Source organism: Hippopotamus amphibius, chromosome 16 (genome assembly GCF_030028045.1).
Source record: "Hippopotamus amphibius kiboko isolate mHipAmp2 chromosome 16, mHipAmp2.hap2, whole genome shotgun sequence".
In the NCBI taxonomy this organism is placed as follows: Eukaryota; Metazoa; Chordata; class Mammalia; order Artiodactyla; family Hippopotamidae; genus Hippopotamus; species Hippopotamus amphibius.
The window spans coordinates 48882949-48907146 of record NC_080201.1 but is presented as its reverse complement, the minus strand read 5'-3'; the positions used below and the strand labels follow the sequence as shown (position 1 = coordinate 48907146).

The 24198-nt window shown below is 37.9% G+C and overlaps 2 protein-coding genes across 2 annotated transcripts in view; one reads left to right on the top strand and one right to left on the bottom strand.

The window, feature by feature from the left end:
• The first annotated feature begins 17 nt into the window (after nt 1–17).
• Nucleotides 18–1604, top strand: LOC130838077 (WD repeat-containing protein 87-like). The gene is made up of 2 exons (XM_057710850.1): nt 18–578; nt 828–1604. Exons 1-2 carry the CDS (start codon nt 18–20, stop codon nt 1602–1604), a joined length of 1338 nt encoding a protein of 445 aa, XP_057566833.1.
• A 9414-nt stretch (nt 1605–11018) lies between these two features.
• Nucleotides 11019–24198, bottom strand: part of LOC130838893 (zinc finger protein 607-like) — a 46131-nt gene continuing 32951 nt past the window's right edge. Inside the window, 5 exon segments of the mRNA XM_057712616.1 lie at nt 11019–11162; nt 11250–11355; nt 11443–11562; nt 11618; nt 11727–11937. Of these exon segments, the coding sequence (XP_057568599.1) occupies nt 11024–11162; nt 11250–11355; nt 11443–11562; nt 11618; nt 11727–11937 (577 nt within the window). The 3' untranslated portion in view covers nt 11019–11023.

Sequence of the window (24198 nt, the reverse complement as noted above, 5' to 3'; positions counted from 1 at the left end):
GCATGTTTTTACAAGTCATGGAAACAGAGACCCAGACCCTAGAAGGCCTCCACAGGCCAAAGTCCCACCTACCTGATATTATCATTGAACCACAGAAACGTGAACATAGGCCCAAAGGCAGCAAGTGGAAGTGGTTCTTAAAGCATCAGGATTCTCCCATGGGCAAAACTGAGGGCCAGGCCCCTGCCCCAGGCCCAGCCCCAGCCCCAGCCCAAGCCCCATCCCTTACCTCTAGGCCAGCTGAAAGGCCTTGCCACTCAGAAGTAAGATTCTCAGATGAGAACTGGATTAGTAATATCTTAATACGACTGGAAGCAGGAGAACAACTTTCAAGGGACAGTTCCAATAGACTGAGCCAACTCCTCAGACACTTCACTTCAAAGGGATACCTGAAATGGATGCATCTGTACAATCTTGAAGCCATTGCTAAACACCTCCAGCAGAACCTACAGATAGGTCCCATAGACATATCACAACCCTATAAAGATGTTTTGAGTCCAGTACACTTAAAAGTGATCCCTCCAATTAGAAGAAAAGAAGTGGACAGCTGGCTAGAGCCATTCCCTACCCCTGAACCAGTGTTACCATCAGCTACTAAGACGACTCAAACCCCACAGGCTCTCAGTTGGCATCTCTTAGCTGAGTCCTATAGGAAGAAGCAGGTACAACAGTTATCCACTGCTGTCAAGGAGTTAAAGCACCTTTATCCAATCAGAAAGGATGTTCCTACAGCTGTCTATCCCTCTGTGGATAAAGAATCCCTGTTCTTGGATTTCCGAGCCTTGAGGGGAAGGAGTGAGCTCCCCAAATCTCACAAGGCAAAGAAGAAAGCCCGGCCCATCCCTACACCAGTGTTACCATCAACTACCAAGAGGATTCAAGACCCAAAGGCTATAACTTGGCAACTCTTAGGAGAGCCTTACAGGAGTGCACGGGCACAGCAGTTATCCAATGCTCTCAAAGAGATGGAAACGCAACATTTTTATCCTGCCACAAGAGACATTTTCACAGGTGCCCATACCTCTGTGGAAAAACAAACTCTAGCACTGATGTTTCAGAAGGATCTCAGGGCTTTTAAGGGTAAAGGCAGGCCCCTCAAGTTGCCCCAACTGAAGAAGGCACAGCCCATCTCTAAAGAAAAGGAAGAGCTGCCTCAATGGGAGACATTTGTGGCATTGTACCATGTTTTGCGGATGTTAAAGGAGCGATACACAAGAGACAGTGCTGCTTGGATGGAACAGTTCTACCGCCTCATGGACCTGTACCAACTTAAGTCCCCCCGAATCCAGAGGCTGCTACTAGAGTTGCTGCAGAGAAAGAAACTCCAACCACAAGAGATCATCTACAAAAAGGCCCTGGAAACCAAGGAGTTGGCACTTGGTGAACGGTTATTCTATGGCCTGTTTTGTGGTAGTTCTCATGCCCCTGCAGGTCCCCTTGAGTTCCAGAATGTTGTACCCTTGCCTGGGCAGAACAGGGTGCATACTATCCAACCTGTGGGCATTGCCAAGTATGGGTTCTTAGAACTTGCCTGGAAAAGGCTACCACAAGTCAATCCTTACCACGTTGAGAGGCCACCCAACATCCCTACTCCTACTGTCTGATTTGGCCTAATATTAAGACTTCAGGGTCTTATTGGAAAATAAGACTGGGCCACAGATGTTAAGCCTCCTTACCTGTTCCCCACTTCAAGGTGGAGCTAGACAAGGACTACTTTTCATTCAGCTCCAGAAACCTATTTCTATGTACTGAATAAAATGACAGTTCTCACTGGTAACAAATATTTTGGCTTATTTCTCGTCCTCCCCAAGCCTAGAATCTGCTAGAAAATAGCCAGGAAAAAACCAAATAACTTTGTCCTAAGAGGGACAAGTTTTCATGCAGTGGGCTACATTCTTTGGAGGGGATGGGCCAGTGTTTGATCATCTTTCAACAGAAATGTCTGTTCTGCACTCAAATTCTTTGGCTACTATTTCCTTTCCTCAAAAGATTTTGGAGGGACAGTGTCTGGCACAGATGGACTTTTGTTTATTTAGCATTAATATGAGAGGAAGCAAAGAAGACTCATAATTTTGCCCCTTTATAAACTTTGTTCTTGACTTAAGTTCCTCAATATCTCTAAGCTTCAGTGTTCTCAGCTACATCAAGGGGATATAGCGTGAAGTAATGGTTAAGAGTGCCAACTCTGAACTCAAAATAACTCATTCCAGTCCTTGATCTGCCATTTATTAGCTCTTTAATTTTAGTTTTTGGTTCCCTCAAAGTAAAATGGGGATAATAATACCTACCTTGGTGAAATGCTTAATACAGTTCCTGGAATACAGTTCTCTTTCTCTAATGGATAGCTTTTTTTTTTTTTTTTTGGCTGCATTGGGTCTTCTTTGTTGTGCATGGGCTTTCTCTCATGGTGAGCGGGGGCTACTCTCTGTTGTGGCGCATGGGCTTCTCAGTGAGGTGGCTTCTCTTGTTGCAAAGCATGGGCTTTAGGCGTGTGGGCTTCAGTAGTTGTGGCACACAGGTTCAACAGTTGTGGCTCTTGGGCTCTAAAGTGCAGGTTTAATAGTTGTGGCGCACGGACTTAGTTGCTCCACAGCATGTGGGATCTTCCTGGAGCAGGGATTGAACCCGTGTCCCCTGCATTGGCAGGCAGATTCTTAACCACTGCATCACCTAGGAAGCCTCCTGTTGGTTACTGTTTTAACAATAGTTATATTCCTGAGAGAAGGAGTGTAAATTCTGCTCTTTATTGTATCCACTGAAATTTGTTTATAAATTTATTTATAAATTTACTTATTTATACTGTTTTCTTGAATGTTTTCTAATTTTGGACTGAGCTCATGATAAGTGAGGTTTTCCCCGTGGATAATCTCAGAGGAATAGTTTAAATTGAAGTGATGCTTTTTTCCCCCACTGCCTTGTACCTCATGGCTTCCACCAGTTGGGAAGTTTTGTTTATTCCCGGTTGGTATTTCTATATCTTGAAGCTAAAATAAAGTCATATCTAAAACCCAAGTGAAGGAAGACTCATAATTTATAAATACTAGGAAAAGAAATTTTATTCCATCTTAGCAACTAGTCTTCTGAAGAGCTCTTAATTCCAATTTTCTGAATCATTCATTCCTCAGATTTATAGCCTAACACATTACGGACATTAAAATATAAATTCTTTCACTATTGTTTCAGTTATTTGTTGCTGCATAACAAATGACCACAAACTAAGCAGCTTATAAAAACATACATTTATTATGCCACAGTTTTCATGGCTCAGGAGTCTGTATATAGCTTAGCAGCATTCTCTGCACAGGATTTCACAAAGCTGCAGTCAGGGTACCAGCTATGCTGTGTTCCTTTCTGGAGTTCAGGGTCCTCTTTGAAGCTCTTGTGGTTGCTGGCAGAATTCAGTTCCTTGAGTGTATAGGACTGAGGGCCCTGTTTTTATCCTGGTTTCACCTGGGGACTGCTTTTAGCCCCTAGAGGCTGCCCATAGCTCTTTCCCACATGGGCCTCTTCCAGGTCCTCTTACAACACGGCAACTTACATTTTCAAGGCCAGCAGCAGATTTTGCCACATCAGTCTGGTAAGATGGAATATTTTATTAAGTAATGTAATAATGGAAGTGACTATCACATTACCTTTGCCATATTCGATTGACTAGAAACATTTAAATTCTGTGCTCAAGAGGAGAGGACTATACAAGAGGGTGATTCTTTAGGGGTCACTTTAGGGTGTGTCCACCACAATTCCTAATACCTGAAGATCTCCCAGCCTCCCAGGTTAATCATAACATATGCTCCTAGCTCTCTCTGGTCCCACCCCCTCCCCCAGGCTTTCCATTAAGATTTTTGTGAACTCAGCTGTGCTTTTTTTTTTGGCCGCGCCACGTGGCATGCAGGATCTTCCCCACCAGGGATCAAATGTGCACCCCCTCCAGTGGAAGCAAGGGGTCCTAACCACTGGAGAACCAGGGAAGTCCCTCAGCTATGCATTTAAGAGGACAGCTCCTATATTGTATCCATTACTAATAGAAGTTTTGTGGAGAAGGATTCCATCAGCTTATCTAGTCTGCTCCATTGCCTGAGAAATCTATATAACACTTAAGACTAAGTTCAATACCTATTTACACAGACAACCCTCCCTTTCATGTGCTATCTCAGTCCCCATCTCCTCATACTGTATTGTGATTATCTTAACAAAACCACAATGAGGTATTCACCTCACACCAGTCAGAATGGCCATCATCAAAAAATCTAGAAACAATAAATGCTGGAGAGGGTGTGGAGAAAAGGGAACCCTCCTGCACTTTGGTGGGAATGTAAATTGGTACAGCCACTATGGGAAACAGTATGGAGGTTCCTTAAAAAACTAAAAATAGAACTACCATATGACCCAGCAATCCCACTACTGGGCATATACCCGGAGAAACCCATAATTTGAAAAGATACATGTACCACAATGTTTATTGCAGCATTATTTACAATAGCCAGGACATGGAAGCAACCTAAATGTCCATCAGCAGATGAATGGAGAAAGAAGATATGCCACATATATACAATGGAATATTACCCAGCCATAAAAAGGGATGAAATTGAGCTATTCGTAGTGAGGTGGATGGACCTAGAGGCTGTCATACAGAGTGAAGCAAATCAGAAAGAGAAAAACAAATACCATATGCTAACACATATATACGGAATCTAGGAAAATAGTACTGATGAACCTAGTGGCAGGGTAGGAATAGAGATGCAGACGTAGAGAACGGACTTGAGGACACCAAGGGGAGGGGAAGCTGGGACGTAGTGAGAGAGTAGCATCAACATATACACACTACCAAATGTAAAATAGACAGCTAGTGGGAAGCTACTACACAGCACAGGGAGACCAGCTTGATGCTTTGTGAAGACTTAAAGGGGTAGGATAGGGAGGTTGGGAAGGAGGCTCAAGAGGGAGGGGATATGGGGATATATGTATACATGTGGCTCTTTCACTTTGTTTTACAGCAGAAACTGACACAATAGTGTAAAGCAATTATACTCCAATAAAGATTTTAAAAAATTTTAAAAAAAAAGGCTGTGCACTGCAATAAAGAGTAGCCCCCACTTTCCGCAACTACAGAAAGCCTGTGTGCAGCAATGAAAACCCAACACAGCCAATAAATTAAATAAATAAATAAATAATTAATTAATTAAAAAAACATCAACAACCACCTTTTACAGTAGGCACTGTCAAAGTTTCTGAAGGGGCTGAGATTTTACCCTATGAACAAGCTAGTAAGCTAGCCTAATACTGTTTCATGGAAGCTGGCAGAAGACATGAGATTTCTGGTCAAAAGCAAAGGACTTTACCCATGGCACACCAAACAAGCTTCATGTCTGTGTTGCTTCTCTATGTCCCCAAGTCCCACAGGCATGGAGCGGGTAAGCCTAGATGGTTGCGGCACACGCAGCGGGTTGTGTTACAGGAAGGGAACACTAAGACCGGGTAGCTTAATACTTTACAGCTGTCTGTGAGCAAGACTTTTCTCTCCCCCTTTTATTTAACTATAGTTAATTTGTGTTAGTTTGGCGTGTACAGCCTCAGATTTTTTTCCATTATAGGTTATTATAAGATGTTGAATATAGTTTCCTGTGCTATACAGTAAATCCATGTTGTGTCTATTTTATGTATAGTGACGTGTATCTGTTAATCCCATATCCCTAAATTTATGCCTCCCCCTTCCTTTGGTACCATAAGTTTCTTTTCTATGTCTGTGAGTCTGTTTCTGTTTTGTAAATAAGTTCCTTTGTATTTAGAGTCTACATATAAGTAATATCATATAATATTTGTCTTTGTCTGATTTATTTCAGTTAGAATGATAATCTCTAGGTCCCATCCATGTTGCTGCAATTGGCCATATTTCATTCTTTTTTATGGCTGAGTAATATTTCACTGTGTGTGTGTGCGCGTGTGTGTGTGTGTGTGTGTGTGTGTACCACATCTTCTTTATTCATTTACCTGTTGATAGATGCTGAGGTTGCTTCCATGTCTTGGCTATCGTGAATAGTGCTGCTATGAACATTGGAGTGTATGTATCTTTTGGAATTAGAGTTTTCATCTTTTCCAGATACATGCCCAGGAGTGGGATTGCTGGATCATATAGTAACTCCATTTTTAGTTTTTTAAGGAACTTCCATACTGTTTTCCATAGTAGCTGCACCAACTTATATTGCTACCAACAGTGTAGGAGAGTTCCCTTTTCTCCACACTCTCTCCAGCATTTATTTGTATACTTTTTAAAATAAATTTATTTATTGGCTGCATTGGGTCTTCGTTGATGCATATGGACTTTCTCTAGCTGCGCCAAGCGGGGGCTACTCTTTGTTGCACTGCATGGGCTTCTCATTGCAGTGGCTTCTCCTGTTGTGCAGCACAGGCTCTAGGCACGCAGGCTTCAGTAGCTGCGGTGGGCAGGCTCAATAGCTGCGGCGCATGGGCAGCATGTGGGATCTTCCCGGACCAGGGATCAAACCCACGTCCCCTGCATTGGCAGGCAGATTCTTTTTTTTTTTTTCAGGCTTTGGGAAGTTTATTCCATCTTTCAATGAGGCAGGCAGATTCTTAACCATTGTGCCATCAGGGAAGTCCCTGTAGACTTTTAATGATGGCCATTCTGACCAGTGTGAGGTGGTACCTCATTGCAGTTTTGATTTGCATTTCTCTAATAATTAGCGATGTTGTGCATCTTTTCACATGCCTGTTGGCCCTCTGTATGTCTTCTTTGGAGAAATGTTTACTTACGTCTTCTGCCCATTTTTTGACTTTTTTTTTTATATTGAGTTGTATGAGCTGTCTATATATATTGGAAATTATGCCCTTGTCAGTCACATTGTTTGCAAATATTTTCTCCCAGTCCATAGGTTGTCTTTTCATTTTGATTATGGTTTCCTTTGCTGTGCAAATGCAAGTCTTCTCTTTGTCTGGGGTGAGACATTTCCTCATCCATCAAATTTGCTCGCTGCAAGCACAACCCTGAGACATGTCGTAGGTAAAGAGTAGTCAGGAACTTGTGTTTTTGGTATACCCAGCGTATTACTTTGCTAGCACTGCCATAACAAAATACCAGACTGGGTGGCTTAAACAACCAGAAATTTATTTTCTCACAGTTCTGGATATTAGAAGTCCAAGATCAAAGTGTTGGCATGTTTGATTTCTTCTGAGGCCTCTCTCCCTGGCTTGCTTTGTGTTCATGTGGTCTCTATGTGTCCAAGTCTCCTTTTTTCACAAGGATACCAGTCAGATTGGCCTAGGCCCCATCCTAAGGGCCTTATTTCAACTCAGTCCCCTCTTTTAAAAGTCCTATCTCCAAATGCAGTCATATTCTGAGGTACTAGCGGTTAGGGCTTCAACAAGATTTTTTTTTTTTTTGGACGGTGAACACAATTCAGGCAATAAGACTCAGGAATAATGTACAAAAGTGCTAAGGGCCCATGGCACATTATCTCTGCCAATATGCATATAGAAAGGAACAGTACAATGAAGTTTCCTAAGATAAACAATCCTTTGTAACCAGCACGCAGATTAAGAGTAACATCACTACCAGCACCCTCAAAATCCTATTTCATGATCTCCTTCACTTACTACCTTTGAAGGAAACCACTATCTAGATTTCTTAGACCATAAATTAGTTTCCTAATCAGTGCTGTCAGAATATACAATTAGAATTATATATTACATAGTCTTTTGTGCCTGGTTTCTTTTGCTCAACATTCCTTGGAGGACTCATACATATTGCTGACTGTTGTTTTAAAGGATTCAATCTCATTGCTGTATATTATTCTACTGTATAAATATACCAAAATTTCCCCATCCTACTGCTGATGGGCATTTTAGTTCAACACTTTTGATGAACATATGTATGCTCCCAAGGACTTCTGTACTTCATGTCTACCCACCTCAAAGCTCTGCCCTATTTCTTACTTCACAGGAAAAGAACTTTAAGGGATGATCAGTTATCATGATTTTAAAAGCAACACATCAGGTGAAATAGTGATTTTACTTTTGCAAATACACTATACTTATATTTTTCAAGTATTAGTGTTATGGACAGAATGTTTGTGCCACTCACCCCCAAATTTACATGCTAAAGCTCTTACCCTCAATGTGATAGTATCTAGAGATGGAGCCTATCAGATCAGAGGTAATTAAGGTTAGATGAGGTTATGAGGGTGGGGCCCTCATAATGGGAATAATGCCCATAAAAGAAGAGACACCACTATCATCAAAAAGACAGCAAATAACAAGTGTTGGTGAGGATGTGGAGAAAAGGGAACCCTTCAGCATTCTTGGTGGGACTGTAAATTGGTACAACCACTATGGAAGACAGTATAGAGGTTCCTCAAAAAAATTAAAAATAGGACTGCCATATGATTCAGCAATTTCACTTCTGGGTATTTATCCTAAGGAAACAAAAATACCAATTCAAAAAGATATATAGATAGATAGATGGATAGATAGATAGATTGATATAGATATAGACATCCCCCCCCCCCCGCCGCAATGTTCATTGCAGCATTACTTAAAATAGCCAAGATATGGAAGCAACCTAAGTGTCCATCAATAGATGAATGGATAAAGAAGATGTGGTATATATGCATATACGAAGAATATTATCCAGCCAGAAAAAAATGAAATCTTGCCATTTGTGACAACATGGATGGATCTATAGAGTATTATGCGAAGTGAAAGACAGAGAAGAAGACAAATACCATACGATCTCACTTATATGTGGAATCTAAAAAACAAACAAATGTAACGAAATGAAAACAGACTCATAAACACAGAGAAGAAACAGGTGGTTGCCAGAGGGGAGTGGGAGTGGGGGGTGTGAAATAGGATATGGAGATTAAGAGCAACAAACCTCCAGTTACATAGGATGTAATATATAGCATAAAGAATATGGTCAACAATACAACCATACAGTAACTTTGTATGGGGAGAGATGGTTACTAGACTTATTGTGGTGACTACTTCATAATGTACACAAATATCAAATCACTATGTACCATACCTGAAACTAACATAATATTGTATGCCAACTATATTTCAATTAAAACATTTGGAGGTGGGGAGGAGAAACCAGAGTGCTTGTTCTCTGTGCCATGTGAGGACACAGTGACAAGGTGGCCATCTGCAACCCAAAGAGAGAGTTCTCACCAGAAACAGAGTTGGGTGTCACCTTGATTATGGATTTCTAGCTTCCAGAACTGTGAGAAAATAAGTTTCTGTTGTTTTTAGTCACCCGGTCTATGATTTTGTTATGGTAACCCAAGCAGACAAATACAATTAGAACAGATTGACCAGATTCACCACCATTTATTTGATGTTAATATACTTTTAATAGAAAATTTTTTAAGTTAAAAAACACTGTTTCAAGATTACTGTTTCATTTCTAAATTACTAAACTCTATTTCTAGATGTATTCATTGCTTTTCACGGAAAAAAAAACCCAAAACCTTTAGAGTATCATTTTGGTTAATAACAAATAAGTGCTAATAATTTCAGTTGTATTAATTGCTTCCTATATTGGTTTAGGACATTTCTAGCTTTGTAGGTCAAATTCTTATTCATCATTTTATCAATTTTATCAACGCCTATTAAGTAAGGGGACTGAATAGTTCTGGGGAAAAAGCAGTGAACAGAAAGTTCTGGTCTTCATTTTTTATTTCATGCATGCATTGAAGAGTATTAAATTTCCACTGAGTAGACGAATGGCAACATCCCAAAGCTGGTATATAGGCATTTCATTATTGTTCCTTTCTAAATAATTTCAATTTTAATTTTCTAATTGATTCAGGACTTATACATGAGATTATCAATTTGCAAAAGGAGGTGATAAAATATTACCACATAGATTAATAACTGTAAAATGAATCTCTACAATGGAGAGATCTAGCAGTCTCCACTATAACCAATCTAGCACCATTAACAGTCGGAAAATGCTTTTTTAATGTACACAACATCAACTCAATTAAACCTCTTCATTTAACTCCAAATTTACTGGAACTATTAGAGATAGAAGAATAGGACAAATGGACCTACAAGAAAGCAATTTTAAAAACCCAGAACATGTGACATTTTGTAAGGTAATTTTCCTGTACTTTTCAAAAACCCAAAGTAAGGAAAACATGGTAGGGGTGCTGTTCTAAAACAGGAATTGGCAATTTTTTGTAATGAACCAGACAGTAAATATTTTAGGGACTGTGGGTCATACAGCCTATTGCAACTATTTAACTCTTCCAAAGAAGTACCAAAGCAACCATAGACAGTACTTAAACAAATGAACCTGGCAATGCTCCAATAAAACTCCTAATTTAAATCCTCTCATGATTTTTACATTTTATTTAAGTTTGTCCAGAAAAAATTATTTAAAACTCAACAAGGCACACAAAGCTTTCCAAAATTCATTACACCTATAGACTTGATCTTATAATTCACTAATAATAATAAAAATAATACTAAAACTAGTATCTAATACTTACCGAATAAACACTGTTTAAGATAGCTTTCCAAGTTTTTTATATTCCAATAACAGCACTATAATATAGGTACTATTATCATCATTTACAAATGACTCCCACAGGGATAGAGATCTTGCATGCAGGCTGTAAAGAATCAAATGGCAATCATGATGGTTTTTTCACATTTGTTAGGTCAACAGGGGTTTTCTGTGGTATTAGTTTTTTCAAATGTAACAGTAATTGACTAGGGCTATAGAGCTTTTATAAATAAACATAAAAAACAAGGGTATTTCCACATTCTGTGAATTCTCCTCAATTATGAATATTCTCATAAACCATAAATAGAGAAATGCTAGTAAAGGCCTTCGTTATGTTAGATAAAAATACACTATAAATTTCTGAATCTGAACAACATTTGGGTCACGACTAAAAAATGTGAAACATTATTTACATCCTGAGGGGTTCTCACCAGTATAAATTATTTAATGCCTTATAAGAACTGAACCATATCTAAAAGCCTTCCCACGTTGTTTTCATTCAAAATTTTTCTCAGTGTTATAAATGCATTGACATACTATACATTCTCTACTGCATAAATATGCTTTTCTACAGTCCTTACATTCATAAGGTTTCTCTCCAGTATGAATTTTCTGATGTACTTAAAGGCTTGAACTAAGTCTAAAGGACTTCCTGCATTTGTTACATTCAAAAGGTCTTTCACCACAGTGAATACTCTGATGTTGAATAAGTCATCCATACACACTAAAGGCCTTCCCACATGCCTTACGTTCATAGGATTTCTCACCAGTATGAAATCTATGATGTACAATTAGTTGATGGTCACTATTAAAAGCCTTCCCACACTCTACACTGATGAGGTTTCTCACCAGTGTAAGAATTCTTAGAATTCTCACCATTCTAAGGCTGTCAACACGACTAAAGGCCTTCCAACATTCTTTACACTCATATGGTTTCTCACCGGTATGAATTCTCTCATGCCTCATAAGGTCTGAGGTGCCACTAAAGGCCTTCCCACGTTCTTTACATTCAAAGGGTTTCTCATCAGTATGAACTGTGATGCATTCTTAGACTTCCACCATGAATAAAGACCTTCCCACATTCTTTACGCTTATAGGGTTTCTCCGTATGAATTCTCTCATGTTGAATAAGTGCTGAAGCATGACTAAAGGCCTTCCCACATTCATTACGTTCATAGGGTTTCATGACAATATGTACTCGCTGATGTGGAATGAGTGAATAGCCATGATTGAATGTCATTCCACATTCCTTACATTTACAGGGCTTATCCCCAGAATGAATTCTCTCATGTTGAACAAGATTTGAGGCATGACTAAAGGCCTTCCCACATTCCTTACATTTGTAGGGTTTCTCCCCAGTATGAATTCTATGATGTACTCTAAGATCTATACCACGACTAAAGGTTATCCTACATTCAAGACATTCATAGGGTTTTTCACCAGTATGAATTCTGATGTTGCTGAAAGTTGGATGCATGATTAAAAGGCCTTTCCACATTGCTTATATTCATAGTGTTTCTCACCAGTATGAATTTTCTGATGTAGAGTAAGAGATGAACATTTTTTATAAATGTGTACATTTTCATACCTGATTTTTTCATCTTAACTTCATATCTAAAAGAAATGAGAAAAACATTTTGTTTTCCTTGTTTTCCTTGACAAAGAACAGTGAATATTCTATAGTACATTCTTTTAAATAAAAAATATCACTCATTAGAGATGACTACTTTAGATAACTCTAAAATCAGCTATACAGTTTGTAACAGTTACTGACACTGTCTCCATAACTCACTTATCACACTTTACTAGAGTGATTTAATATACTCTTTCCTGTATCAGTTGCCATCAAAGACTTAACAGAAGTGAGACTGGCCAAAACTATAAAAACAGCAGCATAAAAATGATTGTGACAAATAGTAACAATATAATAAAAAGCAATGAGTACACAATGTTACAAGAAAAAAATACATGAAAAAAAATCATTTTCACCATTAAATAACTCCTTAATTGAAGAAGTTCTAGTACCACCATGGTGATGTAAACCCCTCTCCCTCTCTGACTGTTATCAATTAAAAATGACAAAATAAAGAAATCAAACATCTGATTTAGAGCAAACAAAGAGGAGATTGTGAGGACTTCCTAGGTGGCGCAGTGGTTGAGAATCTACCTGCCAATGCTGGGGACACGAGTTCGGAGCAACTAAGCCCATACACCACAATTGTTGAACCTGTGCTCTAGAGACCGTCGGCCACAACTATTGAGCCCATGTGCCACAACTATTGAAGCCCACATGCCTAGAGCCCGTGCTTTGGGACAAGAAGCCACCGCAATGAAGAACCTGCACACCACAATGAAGAGTAGCCCCTGCTCTCAGCAACTAGAGAAAGCCCATGTGCAGCAACGAAAGCCCAGGCAGCCAATAAAATAAATAAATAAATTAATTATTTAATTAAAAAAAAGAGACTGTGGAAGGGGGTGAAAACCTTAAAAAATGACCTACACTAGGCTGACTTTCTTGCCATCTTCTCTATTGCTCATAGCCTTGCCAGATGGACAGGCCCCATGTATACTGGGGCAAAAATGAGCTGCAAAAGCCCCAACATATTTCCTACTACAAGAATCATGGCAAGGAACACTGCCAAACTGGAAAGTGATAGAGGAACCCTAGAAAGAAAATGTTTGGAGAAGGAGATTTCCTCATTTTGGGTGGAAACAAGTACAAATCTTAGCCTAAACATGAATCACATACGCATGAGAAGGACACAAACCAGTACAGCAAAGCCTTAGGGAACCAGAGAATTACACTACTTCCCATAAACAGCAGGACAAAACGTGTAGTCTGAGTTTTATTGCTTCAATTACTTGCTAAAATTAAAATATCAACATGTAAACATACCAAGACAACATAGCACTCACAACGTCCACGAAACAATCTAAAATTATGAATTGTAGAAAGAACAAAAAAAGTGATCCCCTCTCAAGGTAAAAGATAAACCAAAGATGCTGAGACAACCCAGATGTTGTAATTATCAGCCAAAGATATAAAAGCACTTATTTTAGCAATATTCTAAGAGATCAAAAAATTTTAAAAAACCTACACATTTGAAATTATTGATAAGAAATAAAAGCAGAGAAAAAGAAACCACATAAAGGAAAAAATTAAAACTGTAGAACTGAAATACATAATTTCTAAAATTGATGGATGAACTTATAGCAGAATGAAAATGACAGAGGAAAAGGTAAATATGATCGACGTATAGCAGTTATTAAGTTGAAACTCATAAATAGTACAGGTTAAAAATTTTTACAATAGAGCTTCAAGGACTTGTGGTACTATATCTAAAGATGTGATTAGAATCTGAAAAGGAAAGGAGACAGACTGAGGCAAAAAAAATGTCTGACTGAAAAAAAAAACTACTAAAGGAAGTTATTTAGGCTGATGGAAAATTATATAATACAAGACAGAACACTGAATATTCTTCAGGAATGAAAGATGGCATCATGAAAGGTAAATACTAGGTAAATATATAAGATCATTTATTCCTCTATTAAGTTATTTCAGACATATCTGACTCTTGAAAGCAAAGCTTGTAACAGTCTGGTGGTATTTTCAATATATGTTAAATGTGATAAACACGACACAAAGGGAAACACAACACATCACAAAGGGAAAGGTAAGTATAAATGTATTGAAGATACAAAGTTTCTTCATTTGACAAGAAATGCTACAATATTTGTAAAAATTGACTGTGAAAGCTTAGGTATATTGTATATTGTAACCCCTATAACATACACTAAAACAAATTTTCAAAGAGAAATAGCCAAAATGCCAATAGAAAAACTAAAATGAATACTAAAGAAATACTTAAATACTCCAGTACAAGGCAGGAAATGGGAAACAGAAGACCTAAAGCAAAGGAAGATAGGACATTAGGAAGATAGCGGACTAGGAAGATAATAGCCCCACCTTCTCCCCCAAAAGACACTGAATTAACAGCATTATATGTACCAAAATACCTTTGTGAAAACTTTAAAAACTAGGGAAGGGGCTCCAGCACCCAGATAAGCACATAAACAAGAAAAGAGACAGCCAAGAAGGTTAAAAGTTGGTGACAGTTTTCTTGCCCTAGCCCCTCTTGCCACCCAGGCTAATGAGGTGGAATGGGGAGAATGCCTACTCCTAATTTCTGGCTCCTTCCTCAGGACAGGAAAAAAGTGGAATTTATGTCCAACATCCTGACTTCTCTGGGGGCTGCCCAAGGGACTGGCTTCTGCCTCATCTGGCTGGGGCTGCTGATGGGAATGGTGGCATAGTTTGTATATCAGATTGGAAGCCACTGAAAACACAGATGAGCACTGCAGTGTGTTAGAGCAGCAGAGGATAGCATTTCCACAGGCAGGCATTTCCACAGGCAGGCACCAAGAGAAGCAAAAGATTTAGGGTAGAGGAATACAACAGAAACTGAAAGGTCCTCAGAAGAAACAGGAAATTAAGATAGTTAAAAGCAGCCATTTATACTAAAATAAAGGCATACACACAACCCCAAAGAAGATGCATCCCAAGAAAAGGTTTGAACGGTTCCAGAACCCCTGGCTGGGCTTACTGGTGAAGGCAGTAAGCCAGTCTGTAAAGACTGGGAGAGGTGGCTGTTTCCACAAAGCCAAAATCTCAATGAAAAATCACAAGGGGGACTTCCTTCGTGGTGCAGTGGTTAACAATCCACCTGCCAATGCAGGGGACACAGGTTCGAGCCCTGCTCCAGGATGATCCCACATGCCGCAGAGCAACGAAGCCCAAGCGCCACAACTACTGAGCCTGTGCTGTAGAGTCCGCGAGCCCCAACTATTGAGCCCATGTGCCACAACTAATGAAGCCTGCACATCTAGAGCCCGTGCTCCACAACAAAAGAAGCCACTGCAATGAGGAGGCCACACACCACAACGAAGAGTAGCCCCTGTTCGCTGCAACTAGAGAAAGCCCATGCGTAGCAACAAAGACCCAATGCAGTCAATACACAAATACATAAATAAATAAATAAAATTTATTTAAAAAAAGAAAAGAAAAATCACAAGGGATACAGAGAAACAGGGAAATACAGTCCAATCAAAGGATCAAAACAAAGCTCCAGAAACCCACTCTAAAGAAAAGCAGATCTACAAAGTTCCTGAAAAAGAATTTAAAATGATGTTTTAAAGATGTTAAACAAGCTAAAAGATCACAGCTATTCAGCAAAACAATACATGAAGACAATAAGAATATCAACAGAGAGAGAAATTATAAGAAGGGGGGAGGGGAAGCTGAGATGAAGTGAGAGAGTAGCATTGACACATACACACTACCAAATGTAAAACAGATAGCTAGTGGGAAGCTGCTACATAGCACAGGGAGATCAACTCAATGGGTGATGACCTAGAGGGGTGGGATAGGGAGGGTGGGATGGAAGCTCAAGAAAGAGGGGATATGGGAATATATGTGTAGGTATAGCTGATTCACTTTGTTTTACAGCAGAAACTGGCACAACCATGTAAAGCAATCATACCCCAACAAAGATCTGGGGAAAAAAATAAAAAGAAATTATAAGAAAGAACCAAACAGAAATTCTGGAACTGAGAAATACAATAACTTCATTAAGAAATTCACTAGAGGTGTTCAATTGCAGATTTCATTAGGCAAAACAAAGAGCGGTCACTTGAAATCATCAAGCAAAAAAGAAAAGAGAATGAAGCATGCCAAAGGCACTATAGGAGAATATCAAAAGGACCAATATAAACATTGTGGAGTCCCAGAAGGAGAAGAACAAAAGGGCCAGAGAGATTATTTAGAGAAATAATGGCTGAAAAATTTCAAAATATGAGTAAAGAAATGTATATACAAATTCAAAAAGTTCAATGAACTCCAATTAGGAAAATTCAAGAGACCCACATCAAGACACATTTATAATGTGTATTATACAAAACTGTTGAAACTCAAAGAAAGAAAATGAAATCAGCAAGAGAAAAGGAACTTATCAAAGCAAGTGAGCTTCCTTAAGATTACCAGTGTATTCTTCAGCAGAAACTTTGCAGGTCAGAAGAAAATGGGACAACATACTCAAAGTGCTGAAAGAAAAGAAAAAAACTATCAACCAAGCATACTATATCTGGAAAAACTGTCCTTCAGAAATGGAGAAATCAGTGCCTTCCCAGATAAACAAAAGCTGAAGGAATTCATTACCACTAGACTTGACCCAAAGGAAATGCTAAAGGGAGTTCTTCAAGATAAAACAAAAGAACATCAAAAAGCCACACAAACCATTTAAAAAAACCCACTAATCTATGTTACTAGGTATAAAATATAGAAAGATATAATTTATGACATAAATAATATAAAGGGCAAGGGTAGAGTTGTAAAGAAGTAGAGTTTTTGTATGTGATTAAAGATAAATTTTTATCAGTTTAAAACAGATTGTTATAACTTTAAGATATTTTACGTAACCAAAATGGTAACCACAAAGAAAATATCTACAGAATATACACAAAAGGAAACGAGAGGGGAATCAAAGCATGTCGCTACAAAAAAATCAACAAAACACAAAGGAAGGCAGTAAGAGAGGAAACAAGGGTCAAAAAATCCGCAAAATATAGAGAATATCAGTAACAAAATGGCAATAATAAATACTTTCCTATCAGCAATTTAAATGTAAATGGATTAAATTCTCCAATAATAAGACATAGATAGGCTGAATGGATAAACAATTATGATGCACTGACTTGCTGATTACAAGAGATTCACTTTAGATTAAGGACACAGACAGACTGAAAGTGAAAGGATGGAAAAAGATATTCCATGCAAACAGTAACCAAAAGACAGTAGGGGTGACTTTAAGTGAAAAACTGTCACGAGACAGAAAGGACATTATTTAATAATAAAATGGTCAATTCACCAGGAGCTAAACACTTATAAATATTTATGCACCCAACATCAGACTTCCAAAATATATGAAGGAAGGGCTTCCTAGGTGGCGCAGTGGTTAAGAATCTGCCTGCCAATGCAAGGGACACGGGTTTGATCTCTGCTCCACGAATATCCCACATACCGCAGAGCAACTAAGCCCGTATGCCACAATTGTTGAGCCTGCGCTTTAGAGCCTGTGAGCCACAACTACTGAGCCCATGTGCCGCAACTACTGAAGCCCACACGCCTAGAGCCTGTACTCTGCAACAAGAGAAGCCACGGCAATGAGGAGCCCGCGCACCACAGTGAAGAGTAGGCCCCACTCACTGCAACTAGAGAAAGCCCATGTGCAGCAACGAAGACCCAACACAGCCAATAAATAAATAAATAAATTTATTAGGAAAAAAACCAAAAAAAAAAACCCAAAATATATGACAGAAGTAAAGGCAGAAATACACAGCAATACAATTTTAATGGGAGGCTTCAATACCCTTCCTCCAATAATGGATAGAACAGCCAGACAGAAGATCAACAAGGAAATAGAAGACTTGAACAACACTCTAGAAAAAATGGACCTCTCAGACATACAGCAGGATATACGTTCTTCTCAAGTGCACACAGAACATTCTCTAAGACAGACCACATTAGATCACAGAACAAGTATTAATAAATTGTAAATGACTGAAATCATAGAGAGTATCTTTTCTAATCACAAAGGAATGAAATTAGAAATCAACAGCAGAAGGAAAACTAGAAAATACGCAAATATGTGGAAATTAAACAACATACATGTAAATAACCAATGAGTCAAAGTAGAAATTACAGGGAAATTAGAAAATATCTTAAGACAAATAAATAACAGAACATACCAGAACTTATGGAATGTAGCAAAATTAGTGCTTTCAGTCTTTCACCATTTAGTATTACATTAGTTGTGTACTTTTCATATATGGCCTTTACTATGTTGAGGTAGTTTCCTTCTATTTCTAGTTTCTTGAATGTTTTTGTCATGAAGGGGTAATAAATTTTGTCGAATGCCTTTTCTGCATCAATTGAAACGGCCATTTTTTTTCTTTACTTTGTTAATGTGGCATATTACATTGCTTGATTTTTACATGTTGTATGATCCTTACATTCTGGAAATAAATTTCATTTAGTCATGGTGTATAATCCTTTGCATGAGCTGTTGAATTCAGTTTGCTACTACTTTGTTAAGGATTTTTGCCTCAATCGGCATCAGGAATATTGATCTAGTTTTCTCTTCTTGCACTGTTTGTCTGGCTTTGGTAACTTAATGCCCTCATAGAAAAGTTTAGGAATGTTCCTTCCTCTTCAATTTTTTGTTAAGAGTTTGAGGGGAATTGGTGTTAATTTTTCTTTAAATGTTTAGTAAAATTCACCAGTGAAGCCACTGGCTCCAAGGCTACTCTTTTGTCGGTAGGTTTATGATTACTGATTCAATCTCTTAACTAGTTTGTCTCTTTAGATCTTCTCTTTCTTCCTGATTCAGTATTTGTAGGTTGTGTGCTTTCATAATTTCACCTAGATTACTCAATTTGTTGGTGTACAATTGTGCATAGACCCCCCTCTTTCATTTCTGATTTTAGTTGAGTCTTCTCTACTTTTTCTTAATCTAGCTGAAGTTTTTTCAGTTTGGTTAATCTTTTTGAAGAACTCTTAGTTTCATTGCTTTTTCTCTATTGTTTTTCTGTTCTCTATCTTGTTTATTTCTGCTCTACTCTATTATTTTCTTCCTTTTCTCCTCTTTGGGCTTAGTTCATTGTTCTTATTTCAGTTCCTCAAAGTATGAAGTTGGGTTGATTTGAGATCTTTCATTCTAATGTGTTTACAGCTATAAACTTCCTTCTTAGCACTGCTTTTTTTTTCCTTTTTTTAATGAATGTATTTATTTATTTATTGGCTGTGTTGGGTCTTCGTTGCTGTGCACAGGCTTTCTCTAGTTGCAGCGAGCGGAACATGAGCTTCTCATTGCAGTGGCTTCTCAACGCAGAGCACAGGCTGTAGGCGAATGAGCTTCGGTAGTTGTGGCATGGGGTCCCAATAGTTGCGGCTAACGGGCTCTAGAGCACAGCCTCAGTAGTTGTGGCACACAGGCTCTAGAGTGCAGGCTCAGTAGTTGGCTCAGTAGTTGTAGCACACAGGCGTAGTTGCTTCACGGCATGTGGGATCTTCCTGGGCCAGGGATCAAACCCATGTCCCCTGCATTGGCAGGCAGATTCTTAACCACTGCACCACCAGGAAAGTCTCTGCACTGCTTTCAACGCACCCTATAAGTTTGGGTATGTAGTAAGTTTTGAAATTGGAAAGTGTAAATCCTAGTTTCTTCTCTTTCAAGATTTTTTGACTATTCTGGATCCCTTGCATATCCACATAAACTCAAGATCAAGATGTCAATATGCCAATGGAATCTGGGATAGTATTGCCATCTTAATATCAAGTGTTCTGAATTTTTTAAAAAGCTATAAGAAATGAAAGAACAACATAAATCAGAATTAGAAAAACTCAGAAATGAAATGATAGACCTCAGGAACATAGTAGAGATAAAAGAAAAGATAATTTCAGAATATTAACCTAGAAAGAAATAAGAAAAACTCCAATATATTAATATTAGGACAAAAATCTTTTTAGTAAAAAATTTTAAGTATGTAAAAAGTATGTAAGAGAAAGTGAATAACTAATCAATTTATATTTATTTTACCTATACTTCTAAGTCTCATAAATAATAAGATTTAATTTTTGAAAAAAATTATAAAAATATATATATTAAAATTTTAGTCACATCATGGCTTTTCAATAATCTTAGAAAACAATTTTAATTCTTCTTAATAACACCTTATGTGACCTGAACCCCGATAATATAATTACTTTCTGTTTTGTTAGTTATCCCTCAATAACTCTGCTCTGATCTGCCTCCTACTCCTTAACACACAACACTCATGTTCACTTTCAGGCCTTTGCATTTGTTGTTTACCCTTCTTGGAATGCGCTTCCTCATATACTCAAATGGCCTGGGTCCTCCACATCTCAGCTCAAATATCACTTCGTCAGAAAAGGGTTCCTGACCATCTCACCTCATTATCTAAATGTGCCTTATCCTTGGTAGTTTCCTTCATCTATATTTCACTACGTGATGTTATTTATCTACTTATTTGTTTACATGTTTATTGTATGTTTTCCCTAATATAATACAAACTCCATTTATTAGCCAGATATAGTAATGAATATATTTTTAGGTAATGAAGCCACACAAGAGGATATGGAAAATATCTGAGTCCAAAATACATATTAAAAGGTGCATAAGGAAGGACAGTGCCCATCATTGAACTGGAAGGAAAATATAAGAAGAATCACAAAGGAAGTGGTTAGTGAAGTGAAGATAAAATTCATTGGGTAGCTAGCTCATGCAGTGTATTTATTTCCACTTTAGATCACAGGTATTTTCTCCAATGTGAATGAAGCTTTCCAGTCAACATTTCAAGTGTATGTCTCCTTGACCACTGGGCTTTAACTTACAAAGATGTATTTCCATAATTTGACCTGCTCATACTTACCTGTACACCATCTTCTTGTTTCTTCTCTCACAACCATCCACGGATCTTTTCCTTGCTCCAATAATGTAATCACATCTGGCTTAGAAATGGAACATCCTGCTTCAAAGAAAAAAATGCCACACAATGTAGAAGAAAACATTGCTCACTTAAAATAATAATAATAATAATAACAACAACAACAACAATGAATTAAAGGCCAAAATAATATGGATAAGACTTTCCAGAAGAGAGGGTAAGAGAATGAAAGAACAAGAAGTCAGTTAGGTAGGGTAAGTTTAAAAAAAGAAATTATACACACACACACACACACACACACACACACACACACTCATATATCCTCTTTTTCTTGAAAGCATATATAACACCATAGTTGAAAATACAGATCCTGAGCCTTAGTTCAATTCCTGCCCTTGCCACCTTCCAGTTATGTCTGACCTTGGGAAAGTCACTTAAACCCACAGTGCCTCAGTATTCTCATTTATAAAATGGGAATAATAAGGCTGTTAGGAGGAGTAAACAAGTTGATATATATATGTGTGTGTGTATATATATGTGTGTATGTGTATATACATACATTCATGTAGGTATATAAAGTGCTTAGAGCTTTGCCTATTAAATACTAAGTACAACGTTAGCTATCAACATTATCACCGATACTGTTGTTTTACAAAGAGTACACAAGAAGAGCTATCTATAGGATATCAATTCCATTTAAATGTAACATTCACTGATTATAATTTTCAACCACAAAACAGAAAATTTTTCTCCAAAATAGAATGTGTATTCTTTAGTTTTCAATGAATTCCATTTATCTAATCCACAGAAATTTTATATAAATTTTAGGGGCTCTTTTAGAGCAATTAGAGCAATTCAGGACCCTGTATCAGGCCGATCTCTGTGCAAGTGGATCAGATAATAAAATGGAATATCTATAGGAATTCAGAGCATAAATAAACAGGAAACCTGGATTCTTTGACAATGGTTATATAATAAATGCCAGAGAATTCTAAACTAGACCCTATTCATAAAGGAAGAGAGGCAACTGTAAGTAAGAATAGAGGAGGTACGAATGGACAGGGGAGATAAAAATATTTAACAGAGACGTGATTTCCAACCTGACAAAGCTCAAACCACTTCTTTGGGAAAAAAGAACAAGGAAGTGTAACTAGTTTCCTAAAAGCAGCCCTGAAAACCATGGTGGGAAAAAATATATATATATCTTAAAGAGCTGATTCTAAATTATTCTAAATCACCTGAGGCTGATAAATATAGCCAGTGAGACCAAGTTACCACAGTTCTCCATCATCACATCCCAGTACAAGTTCTTCTGAACAGGGTCGAGAGATTCTCACTCTTGCTGAGAGAAGTCTATGGCCACATCCCCAAATGTCATAGATCTCTGAAATGGCAAACCTATGTATTAATGGGCAAATTAAAGGGATATTTTGAAGATAGAAGGAGAGAAGATAAGGACCGCACTGTAGGAAGAGAGCAATATAGCAAGTACATAGGCTAAAAATCTAGAATACAGGAGGGGACTGAAGCAGAACATATGCATATTTTTTAAGAAGTCTGCCAGAATACATAAAATTTCCTTAAGTCTTTTTCTTTCTTTTTTTTTTTAATTTTTATTTTTATTTTATTTATTTATTTATTATTTTGGGGGGGGGTACACCAAGTTCAATCATCTGTTTTTATACACATATCCCCATATTCCCTCCCTCCCTTGATTAAGTCTTTTTCTTAAGCATCTGAGCCATTTGACAATAGATAAAATAATAATATTTGGTTATTAAATTAAAAAATAAACACAAGCATAACGTTTGATTGGTATCTGTCGCATAAATTTTCAGTAAACATGAGTTGTCAAGGAAAATGTTTGCTTTTTAGAGAAAAGAAAATTTAATCCGTTATTTTTTAAATGTAGTATCAAGTCTCAATTTTAGAAAATAGGGTTTATATAAAATTGAGAATCCTCTTAAGTATTAAATGTTTCATTATGTCAGATCTTATCATAGTATTCTTTTTTACAAATCCACATAATTTTCAGCACATGACATTGTATTTTATGGATATATCAGATTTAAATGCACAACATTTAGGATGCACAACATTTATAAAGTCTTCTCCAATCCTATGATTCTGTATTCACCTACTATTTATGATGATACATTTTTTTTTTGCTGCCGTCTACTATCTGTCACTGAACACTTGGCTTGTGCTAAGCGTGACAGACAATCACTGCTTAGGTTACCAATGATCACCTTCTGGTATTTGTGCCCTGTGTACTCTCCTTCACATGTGTATGAGTTGAACTGAGTGACATGCTTTTAATAAATAGAATATGGCTAAAGTGATGAAATGTTACTTGTGATGGTAGATTACAGACTATGATTTCCATGTTGCTTGCCCTTTTCTGATGTCTCACTTGCTCAACCAAGAGTGGCCTCCAATCCTCCCATAAGTAACTGGATCCTCTCAAAAACCACTTGAGTGAGCTTGGAAGCAGCTACACCCAATGTTGGCCTTAAGATGACCACAGCTCTGACCAACAACTTAATCGCCTTGCAAGTGACCCAGAGCAAGGGAGCCAAGGTAAGCCACGTCCAGATTTCTGAACCAGTGAAGTGTGAGATAAATGTTTACTGCTTTAAGCTACTAAGTGTCAAGGTAATATGTTACGCAGCAACAGACAATGAATAGGTAGAGTTTAAAGAATACTGAAGGGACATCCCTGGTGGCTCAGTGGTTAAGATTCTATGTGCCCAGTGCAGGGGGCCCCGGTTCGATTCCTGGTCAGGGAACTAGATCCCACATGCAAGCCGCAACTAAGAGTTCAAATGCCACAACTAAGGAGCCCACCTGCTGCAACTAACACCTGGCGCACCAAATAAAGAAAGAAAGAAAGAATACTGAGAGAGGCTGTTGAATTATGTCACCCAAATTTAGTATGTCCCATTCAACAACAGAATAGTCTTGATATTTATGTCTCAGGGATTTCCTGCCAAGATCCATGACATCCAAGTTGGCAAATCTCACCCATGTATACACTAATTCACATAAACTATGAGATATTACTATACACTAAGATTTAAGTCATTCAATACCTAATTTCTATCTTATTTACCTGGAATCTTAAGTCTGGAAAATTTCAAAGTCTTCTC

Excerpts from the sequence above, each read along its gene's own strand:
- LOC130838077 (XM_057710850.1), top strand. The coding sequence starts at position 18 with ATGGAAACAGAGACCCAGACCCTAGAAGGCCTCCACAGGCCAAAGTCC. Across the intron at positions 579-827 it reads CATTCCCTACCCCTGAACCA|AAAGCCCGGCCCATCCCTAC; the intron begins GTGTTACCATCA and ends AAGGCAAAGAAG.